Genomic DNA, 17,394 nt, shown 5'->3' with positions numbered 1-17,394 from the left:
CTGAAATCCTTGCCAAGGGGTAATAACAGGCAATCCCAAGTTCTTCTGTATCTTCTGTTTCAGGCCCAAAGTAGGGTCAGCTCATTCTGCCTCACTGTGGGCCTCTCAGAGCTGGTTTTGGCTCCCCAGCTGGAGCCTGGCACTGGTTAAAATCAGTTCAGGGGCAAAAATTGTGATCTGCCCACCTGGAGATGTTCAAAGGATGGGAAGGCTGTAGAGGGACTTGTCACAAGGATGTGTAGTGGTGGGACATGGGGGAATGGCCTTGAGCTGAAGGAGGACATGGTTAGATGGATCTTGGGAGGGAATTCTTCCCTGTGAGGGTGGGCAGGCCCTGGCACAGGTTGCCCAGAGAAGCTGTGGCTGCCCCATCCCTGGAAGTGTCCGAGGCCAGGTGGACGGGGCTTGGAGCAACCTGGGATGGTGGAAGGTGTCCCTGCCCATGGTGGGGAGTGGCACTGGAGGGGCTTTAAGGTCCCTCCCCACCCAGACCATTCTGGGATTCTGTGACTCCTACTACAGTACAGGACCTGTGGGCACCCCAGTACCTGGGGTGATTTTTAAACTTGAAGAATCTTCTCTGGAAGGGCAAAAGGAGTGTTGTGTTTGCTGTAGTCAGTGTGGTGCTTGTTTGGCCCTGCAGGAGAGGGGAGCGCTGGGCTTCGAGCGCCACTACCACGTCACCGACCCCTTCATCCGCCGCCTGGGGCTGGAGGCTGAGCTGCAGGTGAGTGTCCAGAGAGCAAACCAGCTCCTTGGTGTGCACCTCACTGCAGGAGAGGATGAAATTCACTTTTGTGAGGTAAATGCTGATTTCTTGGTCCCCCAAACTGCATTAGAACCAGGAGTAGCTCAGTGAGAGCTTGCGTGAGCTTTCTGCACTACCTGGTGCGCCTGCAGGAGAACCCTAGCAGGGTGGGCATCACCTAATCCCAGCACTGATCCCTGAAGGAGACAATTGTCAGCTGTTCAGCATACTCAGCTCTAATGGGATCCCTAAGGAACAGGTTGTAGTGCACTCTGACATACCTTAGAAAAGATTTTAAGATCATACAGAATATTCTGAGTTGGAAGGGACCCCCAGGGATCATTGAGGCCAAGTCTTAAGTGAACAGCCCGTCTGGGGGTCAAACCCACAACCTTGGCATTATCAACACCCTGCTCTACCCAACTGAGCCAACCTCTAACACATCAATTATCTTGATTTGGGGGAGAAAAGGATTCTTTTGTCCCCCTTTTCAGTCACATCGCCCATATCAAACGCTGCTCAACACTCCCCCACATCCTGGTGCAGGTTGGTTAATGTGGATGAAGATGGATGATGTAGTCACCCAGCAGCAAGGTGCTTCTAACAGAGCTATCAAAAGTGCATTTTCCCTGTGTTCCCAGAGTGCCTGTACACGTAATTTGTCAGCCTAGCCAAGGGGTTTGGAAGCAAAGTCACCTTTCCGTGCGTACAGCGGGATTTCTGCTGTAGCCTCTGAGACTAAACTGCCATTTTATTCAACACTACCTTTTTTTATTTGTTTCATTTTGCCTTTTCTACCCCAGCTGCTCTAGCATGTCTCTCTTTTCTGGAGGAGCTTATCTACCAAGTGTGTGGAGTTCTTTGCAGGGTTGGAATAAAAAAATAAAGAACTCTGCTTTTGTTGGAACAAGTTGTTATTTGTGGGGAGCTTGCTGTGGCCTTGTCTTAGGACAGCTCTGTTTGATAAATCTGAAGTTTGAGTAATACCATCTTCCCTTGTTTCCTTCCCTCAGGGTCACTCTGGGTGTGTCAACTGTCTGGAATGGAATGAAAAAGGAGAGTAAGTATGTGGCTTCATTTGGGGGATCAACAAAGCCATAACCCCAGGTTTTCCCAAGAGTAGGATGTAGGTCATCTTATCATAAGCAGCTGCTTCCCATTTCTAGTAAAGTGGAGCTCAAGCTCAGAATTTGAGCTGTAGTAGAGCTCACGCTTCAAAAGAAGCTTTATTTTGTTAAATATATCTGGATATTATTAGAAATGCCCCTTTAGTGAGTTCAGAAGGGAAATGGTCAGACTAAGAAGTGGAGACTGAAGGCTGCTTCTCTTCTCTTAAGTGGTATTATGGATTATAATGGATCTTTAGGATTTGCCCAGCTGGTGGTGACATTTCCCCACCCCCTTCACTGTGCTGTTAAAAGCTGCTGCTGAGGGACAAATATCCGAGGCAAGGAGGTAGAGAATTCACCCCTCTGCAGTTTTAGAGGGAAACTAAAGAGCCACTTCCATTAACCAAGTGGAATGAAGAGTTTCTGCATGAGAAATGAGTGGATGGAAGGAAGAGGGGGTATTTCTGGACATGCCTCTTAAAACATGCAAAGTCTGCCCTCTGATACTCTTCAGAATTATTTACCAGTGAAAATTTCATGTGCTTGAAAGAGAATGGCTACAAGGAGATCTAAGTTCAAAAGAGCTGAGAGTTGCAGATGCCAGATTCCTTTGGTTCAGATGCAGATGGATGGACAAGGCCAAGAGCACCTTGCAATGGCTTTGCACTTAAAAAGCAGTTTGTGGTTCACCCCATGAGCCCTGGGACTGCCTGGGCACATCCGGAGCCTGGGAATGAGTGCCTTGGCTGGGCTTCAGGGATGATGTGGAGCAGTTAACACAGCCAGGGTAATAAGGAAGGCGGAGGCCCCGCATTTTGTTGTTGAGCAAACACTCCTGTTTTCCCATCGGAATCGGGGTGAGGTGCTTCAGTCAGCTGTGTTTTCCGTGGAATGGCTATTTGTCTGCTTTAGCTCCTTGACCTGGCTGAAGGGATGGGTGCACGGTGAGCAGCAAGGACAGAGAGCTGAAGGAAGAGAGGAAATGGGCTGCTTAGGGCTGAATTAAGTTAATGGATGTCTGCGGTCAAACAGCTCCACGGACCCGGGCATGGTGTGGAACAGAAGAATTCATGGTGCATATTTGTCTCCGGTTCCTTTTAGCTTGTTGGCCTCTGGCTCTGATGACCAGCATACCATTGTGTGGGATCCTCTGCACCACAAGAAACTCCTTTCTATGCACACAGGACACACTGCAAACATCTTTTCTGTCAAGGTATGTGGTTAGAAGGAATGAGCAGCTAACAGAAGCAGCAACCTGAGCAGCAAAAGGATAAATCCTTGCTGGGAAACATTTTCCTGCAAGCAGTTTTCCCCCCAAAAAAGTTTAATATTTCTACTTATGGGGAAAAAGGGATTAAATCCAATATTGCACTCAGTTTATGCAGATCCCAGGCTTATTCTCTCCGTGAATTGGAAGGAAATGGTTGTAGCAAAGTGGGATGTGTGACAAAGACACTCTCCTGTGTCCTGCTGTAGCTGGTGACTCTTGAGTGTGCACGCTGTCTGTGTAATAGGGAATAACATGGGTTAGCCCATGTTCCTGAAGCAGAATTCCTGCTCCATGACTGCCAGGGTGTCCATGTCAGCAGCCTCGGTGCTTCTCCAGCCTGAGTGTCCCATCCCTCTCCCGCAGTTCTTGCCGCACTCGGGGGATCGGGTCCTCATCACGGGAGCTGCAGATTCCAAGGTGCACGTCCACGACTTGACTGTCAAGGAGACCGTGCACATGTTTGGAGATCACACCAACAGAGTGAAGCGGATTGCCACGGCTCCCATGTGGCCAAACACGTTCTGGAGTGCAGCAGAAGATGGGTTAATCAGGTACAGGATTCCAGTTGGTTTGGTTGTGGGAACCATCACAATGTGTGCTGTGCACAGACCTGAAGAGAGGCTTGTCTCTGTACTAAACACCTTAAACTCGTCTCTGCCTTCCCTAAAACTGGAAAGATTTATCTTGGGGAGTCATACATACTCTCCTCAGCTCCTCCATTTTCCTCACTGCTGGAAAGGGTGGCCAGGAAAGGAACAGGTCATGACTTGGGAGTTAAATTTGGAACTTGAATAAATCTGTGCACATTATAGATCTGCTTTTAATGATTATCCTGATACTGAGGCCTAGTGTGTGTTGAACTGAGGTGCTTCTAGTAACCTGTGGCACCAATGACTGTTGTTCATGTCCTTGGTGTCATCTCTCTTAGCTGTGTCAGGAGGGGTTTAGGCTGGATATTGGGAAAAGGTTCTTCCCCCAGAGGGTGCTGGGCACTGCCCAGGCTCCCCAGGGAATGGGCACGGCCCCAGGGCTGCAGAGCTCCAGGAGTGTTTGGACAATGCTCTCAGGGACAGGGTGGGATTGTTGGGGTGTCTGTGCAGGACCAGGAGCTGGGCTGGATGATCGTGGTGGGTCCCTCCCAGCTCAGGACATTCCATGAGTCTGTTCCTGCTGTTAGCCCATGACGTGTCTGCCCCACTCCCATCCCTTTGCAGGCAGTACGACCTGCGGGAGAACAGCAAACGTTCCGAGGTCCTGATCGACCTGACTGAGTACTGTGGGCAGCTGGTGGAGGCCAAGTGCCTGACAGTGAACCCCCAGGATAACAATTACCTGGCCGTGGGGGCCAGCGGGCCCTTCGTGCGGCTCTACGACATCCGCATGATCCACAACCACAGGTAACAGCCCCTGGCTTTGGGGGCACATTTCTGGTGCAGGAATCTGGTCAGGGCTCTGATGGGAAGAGGGACTTGCAGGGATCCAGCACTCGCCTGTTTCTGGGAAGTTTTGCTCCATTTTTTCTATCACCCAAAGTCTTTTTGATGAGTACATCAGGGTGGTGTGAGGCTGGTGACCCCACAGCTGTGTGGGCAGGAGGCCTTGTCCTCGTGGGTGGACAAGAAAAGCCGGTGTAGATCAGGCTTCCAGCAGTTGAATACTGTGGTTGTAATAAGGCTGTTCCTCTCTGTGGGTAGGAAGAGCATGAAGCAGAGTCCTTCAGCTGGAGTGCACACGTTCTGTGACCGGCAGAAGCCCCTCCCGGACGGGGCGGCTCAGTACTACGTGGCAGGTATGGGCCCTGCACTGGGGGTGACTGGGGGGACTTCACTGCCTGAAGAGGCAGAGTTCTGCTCACCACACACAAACCCCCTGCTCAGAGGATCTCTTCTGTGGGATGTTCTGTGGAGTTGCAGGTTGTTTCACTGGGGTGGTGAGCTAGCCTTGCTGCTTCTTGTCCAGCATAAATGAGTTTTTGTCACTCTTACTGGAAAGTCAAGGACTGGATATAACCTGGGCTCTAAAGGCTTTCCTGGAGTTGGTCCCAGCAAAGCTGCTGTTCAAAATTTTTTGGCACAGAAGTGACTTGTCCTCATCCTGCAGATAAAGAATCAGTGATGCAGTATCTGAGCAATCTAGATGACATTCTTCTCCAGTGTTCGTTATTTACTATCCTTTACCCCAAAATGTTTGTTTCTTTTTTTAAGAAATAGCTCAGACCAGCATGTTCAGCAGACCAGTTCTGACAGTCCTGCTCCTGATGAGTCCCACTAGGGGATTCCTCAGGTCCCCTGAATTGGTCATGCAACACATCTGCTGTCTGAAGAACAGAACCTGTGTGTGAGCTGAATATTTAGGAGCTTTGGTTTCGTTGTGCTGAGGGCTTTATTAAGGAAACCTAATTAGGGGGTTGAGGATGGAGGTATTTGCAGATGGCCACAAATCACAAAAGCCAAATCCTAGTGAATCCCTAAAACTGAGATTTGCTGGGTTCTGCAGGCTTGTTGTTAACAAGGCAGTTACAATTCCTGTCTTCATGTGGAGGTGGCTGTGCAAAATTGGAATCTGCCATAGGCAGGGCCCCCTTCCACTGTCCCAGGTTGCTCCACACCCCATCCAGCCTGGCCTTGGACACTGCCAGGGATGGGGCATCGATACCCGGAGCCTGTGAAAAGGCACCGTGCATGTTCTGGTTCCTCATGGAGGGATCCAATAAACAGTGGGAAATGGAAAATCCCGTAGGTGCTTGTGCTCCATGGCTTTGCTCTTGTAAAAGGGAGCAGCTGGGGTAGGACAAAGACAACAGTTAAGCCAATAATTATGGACTTGTCCTCCTCACAGGGCACCTCCCGGTGAAGCTTCCAGACTACAACAACCGGCTGAGGGTCCTGGTGGCCACGTACGTCACCTTCAGCCCCGATGGCACCGAGCTCTTGGTCAACATGGGAGGGGAGCAGGTAAGGAGGCAGCAAAGCTTCACATTGGGTCACTGGACATTGTTGTGTGCTCTTGAAAATAGGTACAGCAACTTCTCTGTGGGTAATGTGATTGATTTTAAACTGCTTTCTGATTAATTCAGACTAAATACTTGGGATTAGGGATATATTCGTTACGCTGTCACTGATCAAAGTTAAACTATGTTCTGTTGTGATTTTCCAATTCACATTTCACTCTCTGGAAGAGGAGAAAGAAAATAAACAAAACCAGTTCTGGAACTGACCTTTGTTGACCTAGAAAGGATTTCATAACTCATTCTTGAAACATCAAACTGCTTCTGTAATAGAATGTAGTGAATAAGGAACTTGGAGAAGCAAAGGCCTTCACCTGGAATATTGATTGCTTTAATTTTAAGCTCTGGGTGATATTCATGGATCTTTTGTAAAGCCTATCAATGGAATGAGAAAATCCTCCTGACAGCATTAATCAGCGTGGATTAAACAGGACCTTTGCTTGTGGGCAGGTTGCACTGTGCTTGTCCTCTGCAGCTCTTTCTCACACGTGCAATCACTCCCTTTAGGAGAAGGTGAGCCGTGGGTCCGGCCTGGGCTGTCCATTCCTGTCCCAGTACAGCTGTAAATCAGGATTTCACAGGACTGCCCTGGGAGTTTCTTGGGAAATACTGGTTCCATCTTAGAGAGTCTCTTCCTCAGTGTCCCGCCTCTTTTGTGTCAGTTGGTGTTTGGTTTCTTCATTATCACTGTGTTAATTGAAATATCTTAGTTGCTCGATTGAGCTATGAAGCTTTCTGAGCAGGTTGGTCAGTGGTCAGGTCATCCTTTAAGTTCTGCAGGTGTGGAGTAAGACCAGGTTCCTGTTTCTCAGTGTTATTCTCTGAACTGGGCTGGCCTGGGACACACCCCAGTTACTGCTGCCATCCCTTGTGTGTCCATCTATAAACAAGATTCCCAGTGAGAAAACTGGAAATAGCAAACACAGACAGGGAACTGTGCACCCACTGAGCCCTTTTTTATTTCTGACTTGAGCATCTCTGTTTTGCAGACTTGTCTCATGCTCTTTTTTCCTTTCCTTAGGTCTATTTGTTTGATCTGACGTACAAACAGCGACCATACACTTTTCTCCTCCCAAAGAAGTGCCACACTTCGGGGGGTAAGCGTGCTGCTGTCACAAAGGGAGTGAACAGCAGAGTGAAGTTCTGTGCTACACGACTCATTTTCAGGGTGCAGGAGGAAAATGAAGCCGGGTGTGGGTGTTGCTGGGCTGTTTGTGCATTGCAGTTCATACCCTGAGTTCCAAAATCCTTCTGCAGAGGGACAAAACGTGAGGGCAGAAGTGACCTGTGGAGAGGGGTGTGTGTGAGCTGAGAGTGCCTAAAGCTGTGCTCAGGGATTAAGCAGACTTTGTCAGTGGTTGAGGTGCTGGTGTCCTCCCAAACCATTCCAGGATTCAATGATACTCCAACTATGGCCTAAAATCAGTCGAAGCCCTTGCTGTGTGTGAGCTCTTAGTTCTTTGTGTGTCTGGTTTTCTGATCTAGAATTGTATTGCAAAGGACACTGCAGAGATTTGTAAATACTAGAAGTAGTAAATATAAGAGGACAAATCAAATCCAGGCGGCTGGAGCAGGTGGAGTCACGGAGGTTTTGTTTCTGCTCTCAGTGGGGCTGTCGTGTTGGCTTGGCCCTGCTGTAAAATAAACCCTGAGTTTGTATCATCTACATTGATATTTAGCATGGTTGTATATTTCTTTTTCTAACCTTCAGAAGTGCAGAATGGAAAAACCTCTACCAATGGAGTGTCCAATGGGATCCATCTCCACAGCAACGGCTTCCGCTTGTCCGAGGGAAGGGCACACATCAGGTGAGGGCACACATCAGGTGAGGGCACACATCAGGTGAGGGCACACATCAGGTGAGGGCACAACTGCCCCTCCAGGGGGTTCTCTGGCTTTGTCCTTGTCCTTTGCCTCTCGCCAGGGTGAGGTGCTGCCAAAAAGGTGTGAAGTGCAAATCCCCTTTCCCTGCTCCTGGATCGCCAAGTGGCCTCTGTCCTTGGGGCTGTGTTGGCCTCTGGTGCCTGGGCTATGAAAGGGAGTCAGACCGGGCAAGAGCATCCTGGGGGAAATTGTCCGTGAGGATTTTTCCTCTCTTATGATGATTTAAGGTGGACAAAACTAAGAAATGATTTTTCAGGCCTGGAAACAAAGTGTCCTGAGTGGTGGTTGCTTCCTGGCCCACAGGAACTGTGTGTTGATAGTGGCAGAGGCTGCCAGGTGAAGGGACCTTGCTTCCCTTTGCCATTTTTTGGGCACTTCCCTGCTGCAAACTGAACCAAAGCAGCCAGAATTGTTCTGTGACAGCAACACTGGAATCACTACTGCCATTCCTGGCATGGGAGCTGGGACTGGATGGAGCCTCTTCTGTTGCTCCTGCTGATTTCTTTCTTTAAGAGCAAAATGCAGTTGGGGCGAAGCAGCAGCAGCACATCTTGCTGGCTGTTTTTCTTCCAGCTGATGAGACTTGGTTCTAAGTCGAGGCATTTATTTAATACCATATATGGGTAGTCTGGGTTCCTCCAAAGTCACTTTGTGGAATGTTTCAGCTCCTCTCCTCTAGATGGCCCCTCCACCGCGGCAGCAGGTGTGGGGCTGGAATTTTGGGTTGCGGAGCACGGGCCTGGTGAGCTCAGATGCTTCTGCATTTGCATTGTTGTGCACTGCTAAAAGAGGATTGGAAATGTTGTTTATGCAGTCAAAACAAAGCTGTATTGGTGAGGTCCGATGCTTAAAATACCCACTGCTCATTTTGGAGTGTGTCTCTGTAGATGAAGAAAAAATGGAAACAGTCAAATGATGGTCACACTGATGTAGTGAGACTGCCACAGGGTGGGGAGGCCCTGGCACAGGGTGCCCAGAGAAGCTGTGGCTGCCCCTGGAAGTGTCCAAGGCCAGGTTGGATGGGGCTTGGGGCAACCTGGGATAGGAGAAGGTTTCCCTGCCCATGGCAGGGGGTGGAATGAGATGGGCTTTAAAGTGTATTCCAACCCAGATTATTCTGGAATTCTGTAGTCAAAACCAAGCCTTTCTCTTAAACTCAGGTTCTTCAGGTCCAGAGTCCCTTTTTGCCTTTTCCTGAATCTTTTATTAGCAAGTCCAGCAAGCATTAGCTAAGCTGGAACTAAACACTGCAGACTCTGACCTGGAGTTAAGGATGTACAACTTACCTGTGCTGCTCCCTTCTTCCCCTGCAGCCCCCAAGTGGAGCTGCCCCCGTACCTGGAGAGGATCAAGCAGCAAGCCAACGAGGCCTTTGCGTGCCAGCTGTGGACCCAGGCCATCCAGCTGTACAGCAAAGCTGTGCAGAAGGCCCCCAACAACGCCATGCTCTACGGGAACAGAGCTGCTGCCTACATGAAGCGCAAGTGGTAAGGGGGCAGTGCCACCATGGGTGACTCCCAGGGGCCACCTGGGTGAAGGACCTGGTTTCCCTCTGTGAGGGCGGGGTTGGGGTTATCAGATTGAGCCACAGTTGGGCATGTCTGGCTCAAAGGGATGGCACAGCTGTCTGTGCTGGAGAGATTCTGGGGAGCACAGCTGGTAGCAGCCCATTGTTTCACCTACTGATGTGCTGAGTGAAATCCTGACCCTTTCCTGTGTAAAAAGAAACCCCAAATCCCCATCTGATTCACAGCATTCTGGGTGTCTCCAAGGGTGTTTGTGTGTCTTTGGGTGGTTCTGATCTGCATTAAAGAAGGGCTCTTAAATCTGCTGTCAACACATGACGTAATGGTGACTGTGCTTTGTAACATCTCCTGACAGAAGGCTGTTTTAGGGCTGCTGGGGTGGCTTTGGTTGCTGCTTTATCCAAGTACCTCACACTGCAGACACTTAGACCTGGTGGCTCCTGTGTTACCCCAGTTAACCCACACTCCCTTTGACTGGAAACAAACCTCTGGGAGGGATCTGGGGAGGTGGCAGATCCTGGCAGTCTGGAGGGGATTCTGCCCTGGTGGTTGCAAAACACCCTGTCAGCCTCTGCAGTAGGTAATGTCTGCTCTGACCAGTGGCCAGAGCTGCATCTGCAAGATACAGCTGAGTTATTTTAGTGCCTGTCCCCTTGAGCAGAGTAAGACTGAGTAGCATGACTTGCCATTAACATATTTAAAATAGCTGTGGTCCTTCATCTCCATTTGCTTTGTGAGGATATCCTTCTCCTGTCCCTGCTGAAATCCCCAGTATGAATTCTCCTCTCTTCTTGCCAAGATAAAGAGCAGCCAGCAGTTGTTGTGACTGTTGGTAACTGGCCTACTGGCTGTTTTGCAATAGCAGAGATTTGGGAGCTGCCTCAAAAAGACCTCAGTGTTCAGAGGGAGAAGAACAATAGGTTGGGATTAAGGGATGGAACACAGAAGCTGAGTGCTGATCTCATGAATGACATTTTTCTTATAGGAATCCTTTTTCCCGAAGGGTGTTGGCACATCTGAACCTTTCAGTGTGTCAGCTACTGCTTTGCCACAGTTTTGGGTAGCAGGAAGATGTGAAAAACATAGACACAGTGGGTTTCTGTGGCATGCAGGGGGTAGGATTTAAATAGCACTGAGCTGATACCTTCCAGGTGCAGAAAAGGGGCACTTTTCTGCTAGGAATAATTTGTGGAGAGTGGAGAAGATGGCTGGGATGTCACTGAGCAGGAGGAGAGGCAGACAGTGACCCAGGCTGAACCACCACGTGTCTCTGAGGTGTTCTTGATGTCTGGAACAGGTACAGGCCACCCTCAGAACCCTGCAGGTCCTGCTTTGGCCTCATTCTCTAAATAACAGAGAGAGCAAGAAAAAATGAAGGTCTGTAATTTCCTAACCTCCCCTTGCTCATCTCCCTTAAGATGCTGCTCATATTTTCCAGCACTTCTAAGGCTGCCCTTTGAAATTTTGCTCCTAAAAGCCAACTGCATCCCCCTCTGGATTGCTTTCAGCAGTCCACGTTGGCAGTACTGAGCTGATTTCTAGTTCTGCACAAGCTGAGTCAATCCTGTAACAAAGGGAGAAGTCAGAGCCTGCTTTACATCCCACCATGTCCATTTTCACACCAGTCTGTTGGGCTGCCAACGCTGGTAGTTGAGCTTGAAGGATGTTTGAGGGTGGCAGAGCAGTTTAAAAGCCCAGTCAGGTGTGCAAGTGTGAGACACCTGTCTGTCACCCTAACAGGTAACTTGCATTCCCTCTTTCTCTGACTGAAAGGGGCCTGTTGCTGCGTGTCCTGAATTAACCCTGGCAGTGTGCAGAGGCAGCCCTGGAGAGCCCTGTTCCTGCTGCAGATCTCATGGGCAGGGCATTGGTTTGCAAAACATGCTCCTGCAAGATTTGGAGCTCCCCTTAGTAAGTCCAGTCACTGGGACACCTCTTCCCTGTTCCACCTGTGCATGAGGAGGAGCTTCTTTACTGTGAGGGTGACAGAGCACTGGGACAGGCTCCCCACAGGGGGTGTGGAGTCTCCTTTACTGGAGGTGTTTAAAAACTGGACACAATCCTGAGGAATGTGCTGTAGGGAGCCCTGTTTGAACAGGGAGGGCGTCCTGCATGACCTCCAGTGGTCCCTTCCCACCTGAGCCTTCCTGTGCTTCCCTGACAAGGGTTTCATGTGATCTAAAATTGTTGCTCTGCAAATTCATCATCTCCTTGGGGGTGTTTTGGACTTTGGTAGGTACAGTGCACAGAATCCTGGAATGGTTTGGGTTGGAAGGGGCCTTAAAGCTCATCTCATCCCATTCCCTGCCATGGGCATGGACGCCTTCCACTATCCCAGGTTGCTCCAAGCACTATCCAGCCTGGCCTTGGACATTTCCAGGGATGGGGCAGTCACAGTGGGGCATGTAGGTTACAGGTATGAAACATTATTAACCATCAAATGGAGCCTTGGGCACTCAGCCTTGCTCTGCCAGCCTGAGCTGAGCACCATAGCAGGCTCAACAAGTCCCTCCTGCTCCCAGAGCACAGCCAGAGACAGCCCCATCCCCACAGCCCTGAGCTCGGGGAATCAGGCTGTAAACAGGATACAAATACCCAGTACAGCCCAGCCTGCTGTAACATCACTTCTAAAACTCCAGGGTTTTTTCCTATAAAGGTGAGAAAAGGCTCCTGCTTGAGACATTTGTGCATTTGTGGTGGGAGGTCCTGCAGCTCCTGGCGGGGGCTCCGTGGGCCGGAGCTGTGCCGTGTGTCCACACAGGGGCACGATTGAGCTGTGACAGGGAGCCCGCCTGGCACGGGAGGGCTGTGCTGCCTGGCCAGAGGGCTGCTGCATCCTCCATCTTCAAAGGACTTCCCGAAATGTGCTGCAGCAGGGAGCTCTGCTCTCTTGGATTTAAAATGGCAGGTCAGGGCTGGCGGGGCAGCCTGCTTTGGTCACATCCCAGAGCTGCCTGTGGGCGTCTGCAGAGGCCTTGGGGAGGCCGGGCTGGGTCAGGTGGTGCCCCCGAGTCACAGCAAATGCTGTTAGTGAGCTCCTGGGGTGTGGGATTGTGTAGAGAGCTGGAAACAACAAGCTGTGGAGTGAAATGAGGGCTGGGAAACAGCAGTGGAAAATGTTTGCTGTTGCTGCTTGGGCTGGCTAATCCACCACTCCCTTTTCCTCAGGGATGGGGACCATTACGATGCTCTGAGGGACTGCTTGAAGGCCATATCCCTAAATCCATGCCACCTGAAGGCCCATTTCCGCCTTGCCCGCTGTCTCTTTGAACTCAAGTACGTGGCAGAAGCACTGGAGTGTCTGGATGATTTTAAAGGGAAGTTTCCAGAACAAGCACACAGCAGTGCCTGCGATGCACTAGACAGGGACATCAATGCTGCCCTATTCTCCAAGAGTGATAACGGTGAGTGCTGCTGCTCCTGGGCTTCTCCAAGGTTACACTGAAACCTAATGAGCACACAAGGACTTTCTTCCTTAAACTGCCCCTCTGAAGTAAAGCTCCAACTTCTGAGAGTGATTGATTGTTGCTGTGCAGAAAAACTAGCCTGAGCCTGTTCTTTCCTTGTGCCTGGTCCTGGTTTGCTCTTGAGTGAGAGTGTGATAAAAGGAGTCTGATGTAGCCAGGAGATAATCTGGAAGGAAGGAAGCTCGTGCTCTGAGCCCAGCTCCCTGCTGGAATTGTCCTTAACTCTTCTCTAAGGCTGCTGGGGTCTCCTGGGGTGCTGTTTGCTTAGAACTCCCCCAGTGGTGCTGAGGGAAACGTGTTGTCCTTCCAGCTGAAGACAAGAAGGGGGGAGGCCCCATCCGGCTGCGAGCCACAGGCCGCAAGGACTCCATCTCTGAGGACGAGATGGTGCTGAGGGAGCGCAGCTACGACTACAAATTCCGATACTGCGGCCACTGTAACACCACGACAGACATCAAAGAGGCCAATTTCTTTGGCAGGTATGCTGGCAGGTGGTAGCCAGGGGTGCAGGACACAGTGAGCAGCAGCAGGGTGCTCTGTTCTGTGGGATAAAGCCTCACGTGTAGCCCCATGTTCCCATTCATGAAATGACACGGACGCTGGTTTGGAGGGTTGGGAAAAGCTGGCGGGAAGCCTCCTCCTGTGTGGCTGCATGTGCAGCTGCTGAGGAGCAGATCCACAGAGGGCCTGGTTGGGCTAGCACTAAAGAAATCCATTTGGGATTGAAAACAGGGCTCCTGGGGATGCAGGGAACAGGCATGGGTAGCTTTACGTGGATCTGTAAGTGTGAGGGGTGTCAGCCTGCTGATGGTAGAAGCCATGTGAGATTCTCAGCCTGCTGGAGCCTGGCTCTTGAGTGTGACCCAGGCTCTGCTCCTCTGCCCTAGCAATGCCCAGTACATCGTCAGCGGCTCGGACGACGGCTCCTTCTTCATCTGGGAGAAGGAAACCACCAACCTGGTGCGTGTGCTGCAGGGAGACGAGTCCATTGTGAACTGTCTCCAGCCTCATCCCAGCTACTGCTTCCTGGCCACCAGCGGCATCGACCCGGTTGTGCGACTCTGGAACCCCAGGCCGGAGGTAAGAGCTGCAGTCAGAGCCTCCCGTGTCGTCGGATGCTCTTTGCTGCTGTCTTTTCCTACTGGGCTCTCCCGTTGCAGCAGCGGGAACAGCCCCTCTTTGGTCCTGAGTGCTGTCCCTCGGTGTCTTGCAGAGTGAGACCCTCAACGGCCGCGTGGTCGTGGACATGGAAGGTGCTTCCCAAGCCAACCAGAGGCGGATGAACGCGGACCCGCTGGAGGTGATGTTGCTGAACATGGGGTACCGGATCACAGGACTGACCAGTGGTGGGGCTGGAGGCTCAGATGATGAAGACAGCTCAGAGGGGCAAGTCCAGTGCCGGCCCAGCTAAAACAGAACTGCCTCTCCTTCCTCTAATTGTTTGGCTGAAAGGGAACCGAGTTTCCTTGGTCCTGAACTTTCTCTGGTGAATGACTGCACTGTTTCGCACTATGCACAGGGTAGGACAAGCTGGCAGGGGCAGGAGCGGCCGTCTCTAAACCATCACCTCCTCCTCCTCCTCCTCCTCCCCGGCAGTGCAGTCCGGGGTTTGCCTTTAGTGGAATTTAGTCCCAACAGGGGTCTTTGAGTTGTCTGTGAGCAGTGTAACTGGTGATTATTTTTCCAGAGCTGCTGTATGATCTGGTACAGGGGCTGTTGCCTGCATTGCAGGGGGGATGTTAAATTCCTGAATAAAATACAAACCTAGGGCAGGGGTTATGGAATGAATTTACTGCAGTGATTTTGAAAGCTTGACTGTGCTACCAGCCTGTCTAGAGGCCCCCGGTTTATGGTTGTTGGCCATGAAACACCTGTTTTGTCCCATAACATCTTTCTTCTGGCTTCCATCTCAGACACGTCAGCAGATGTAGCTGTGCTGTATTGAGGACTGGAGGTTGCCTGTCTTGTCCCCCTGTCTTAGCTGAGGGATCAGAGAAGGCACTGGGTGTGTGCAGCAGCTCCACGGGGCGGGACGAGCTTGCCCAGTTCTGATACTCCCTCCTGTGGTCCCTGAGCCCGTGGAGGGAGGTGACAGCGATGGGCACAGGTTGGATCAGAGGCCAAGGACTTGTGTAGCTAAAGCTGCTGAGGAGCGGGCAGGTGACAGCACCTCTCCATTGCCCAAGGTGTGTAGCTGTGTTTGCTTTCTCCTCTCCGTGTCACCTGTGCGGGAGCTGAGAACGTTGTCACCGCGTGAATGATGCAGCTACAGTCTGGAGTTGTCAGAAGCAGCGTTTTTGTGCAGCCAGCTGCTCTGTCTTGGCCAAGGTGGGCCTTCCCTGCCTCCTTGTTGGTGTAACATTGGATGGATTCGTGGTCCTCTCAGGAACCCTTCTTCCTCTTCCTGCTCTCCACGCCCTGACTGGCTGCAGAGCCAGGAGCACACCTGGAAACACAGCACTGTACTTCCATTCCTTCCCCCTCCTGTAACACACAGCCCTGTTTCCCCTCTTGCAGTTGCCAAACACTAAATACCCCACAGATCTTACACAGCTGTGCTACAACCACCTCTGGAGGTTGTTTTTTTCTAGGACTATCAACCAAGACCAAATAGCCCCTGGAGATCTGCACCGCTCTGCGCTGTCTCGTGTCTCTTCCTGCCGAAGGTCTGAACATGTTAGCCGTGGTCCCAGGGGTGTGAGGTGCGTGTCTGGGAGTGTGCGCGCATGTGTGTGTGCTGTTCTTCCATGTGGGGCAATCCCGGGTCTTCCTGTTGCTGCCGTGGAAAGATGAGAGGCCTCCTTTTCCTGCCTCTGGCTGCCTCTGGCTGCCAGGCGCTGCCGAGCGCGGCTGCGCGGGGCTGCCCGAGCCAGGGCTGCCTCTGCCTTCCAGAACAGTCCTGGACACGAGGAGGGAGAGAGGTCAGCGGGCAGCATCTCTCCAAGGACTGTTCCCTGCAGAGAGAGAGAGAACTGGGACCTGAGGGTGCCCCTCAGACAGAGACTCGCCTGCTCTGTCCCAGGGTGAAGCCCGAGCTCGCCCCGGTGCTGTGGGAGCCCCTCAAAGGGACCAGCTCCCCGTGTGCTCTGCCCAGCTGTGGTGGCAGGACCAGCCTCCCCTCTGCTGCTGAGGCAGAGCTCACCTGGGCCAGGTGTCCCTCAGCTCCTGGGGCAGGTTTGTTTGTTCTCACGCAGTACCTGAGACTGTTGAGTTCACCTGGCTGGGGGTGCACCCCTGGCACTTGCTGCTCTTCCAAACCCAGAGGCAGCAGAAAATTCTCCTCACTTGGGTGACTTTCTGACATGGTATGCCCTTTTCTTTTTTTGCTTAAGGCTTCCTACTAGATGCATCTTCTTTTTTTTTTTTTCCCCCCTCTCTTCCTCCCACTCAAACATTTTTTTCAGCTTTCAGTAGACGTCTGCAGACTTTGATTTTTAAACTGAGAGACTGAGATGGAAGGCTCTGAAGAGGACAGACCTCTCCCTCCCCATTCACCTTTTGCTGTGGCAGCTATTTTTTGGGTTTTTTTACCCTTGTGAGACAGTGCAGCTCTTTTACCTGCCAGTTGCAGTGTGAAAGCAACCAGATTCCCTGCCTCTGCAAGTGGGTTGCTGTTTTTAATGGCTGCTTTGGTTAAAAAAAAGAAGATTAATAATAATAGGAGAGAAGGGGAGAGAAATATCTTTCTGCCTCTAGCCCCTTTTCCCCTTGCTGTGGGCAGATTACCTGCTTGTCGCTTGTTAACGAGGAATTTGTATTTATTGGTGAAGGAAAAAAACATGCTGGGGAAGTCAGGAGAAGATGTTGCTTTATTGACCTCTGCTGTTTACTTCAACCCCCTCTTTGGGAAAGCTTCTTCCTGCTCTTTCTGGTTAACTCTTTCTAGCCTGGGATATGCAGGGATGCCTCCTTTATTTTTGTATTCTAGCAATGGGCTCTCCGTTAGGAGACTCTAGGATTCTCTTAGTGTTGCAGTGACCATTGCTTCTCGCTTTTTCGAGTACTAAAGATGATCATCTCGTAAACTTTGCCCCTGCAGTTGTAGAGGTAACACACGAGCCTTACTGCCCTCATTAGAAGGAGCAGAAAACTTGTTTCTCTGGTCCCTGGAAGAGAAAGGGTTAAGCGATTAAACGATTCTTTGTTCTAGTTCTTTCTTGGTGTGTTTTGTTTGGGGGATCGTGGTGGCTTTGTTCTACCTTTCTCCTCTGTGCGGGTGGGTGGAGGGTGGCCTGGTTGGGCCAGGTGCTGTCTGTTCTTCAGAGAAACAGAGGCTCCAAAAACTTGAGTGGGAAGGGGGCTGGGGAGCCCAGAACGTGGCCCATGAGCTGTGGTGGCCACGGAGTCAGTGCTGAGTTAATCTATCCGGGTTTGGGAACTCAG

General features: G+C 51.1%; 1 protein-coding gene across 1 annotated transcript in view; it reads left to right on the top strand.

Annotated features, from left to right (window-relative positions):
- The window catches only part of WDTC1 (WD and tetratricopeptide repeats 1), a 31,162-nt gene extending 14,002 nt beyond the window's left edge, over nt 1–17,160 (top strand). Inside the window, exons 3-16 of the mRNA XM_008635031.2 lie at nt 644–727; nt 1,762–1,808; nt 2,959–3,070; nt 3,491–3,678; nt 4,342–4,524; nt 4,822–4,916; nt 5,966–6,081; nt 7,156–7,231; nt 7,846–7,942; nt 9,332–9,505; nt 12,713–12,948; nt 13,322–13,490; nt 13,899–14,091; nt 14,225–17,160. Coding sequence (XP_008633253.1) covers nt 644–727; nt 1,762–1,808; nt 2,959–3,070; nt 3,491–3,678; nt 4,342–4,524; nt 4,822–4,916; nt 5,966–6,081; nt 7,156–7,231; nt 7,846–7,942; nt 9,332–9,505; nt 12,713–12,948; nt 13,322–13,490; nt 13,899–14,091; nt 14,225–14,422 — 1,968 coding nt within the window. The 3' untranslated portion in view covers nt 14,423–17,160. The remainder of the gene's footprint in view (nt 1–643; nt 728–1,761; nt 1,809–2,958; nt 3,071–3,490; nt 3,679–4,341; nt 4,525–4,821; nt 4,917–5,965; nt 6,082–7,155; nt 7,232–7,845; nt 7,943–9,331; nt 9,506–12,712; nt 12,949–13,321; nt 13,491–13,898; nt 14,092–14,224) is intronic.
- Nucleotides 17,161–17,394: the final 234 nt, after the last annotated feature.

The sequence above is a fragment of the Corvus brachyrhynchos genome, unplaced genomic scaffold (assembly GCF_000691975.1).
Source record: "Corvus brachyrhynchos isolate BGI_N302 unplaced genomic scaffold, ASM69197v1 scaffold65, whole genome shotgun sequence".
Lineage (NCBI taxonomy): Eukaryota > Metazoa > Chordata > Aves > Passeriformes > Corvidae > Corvus > Corvus brachyrhynchos.
This window is presented reverse-complemented; position numbering and strand designations above follow the sequence as displayed.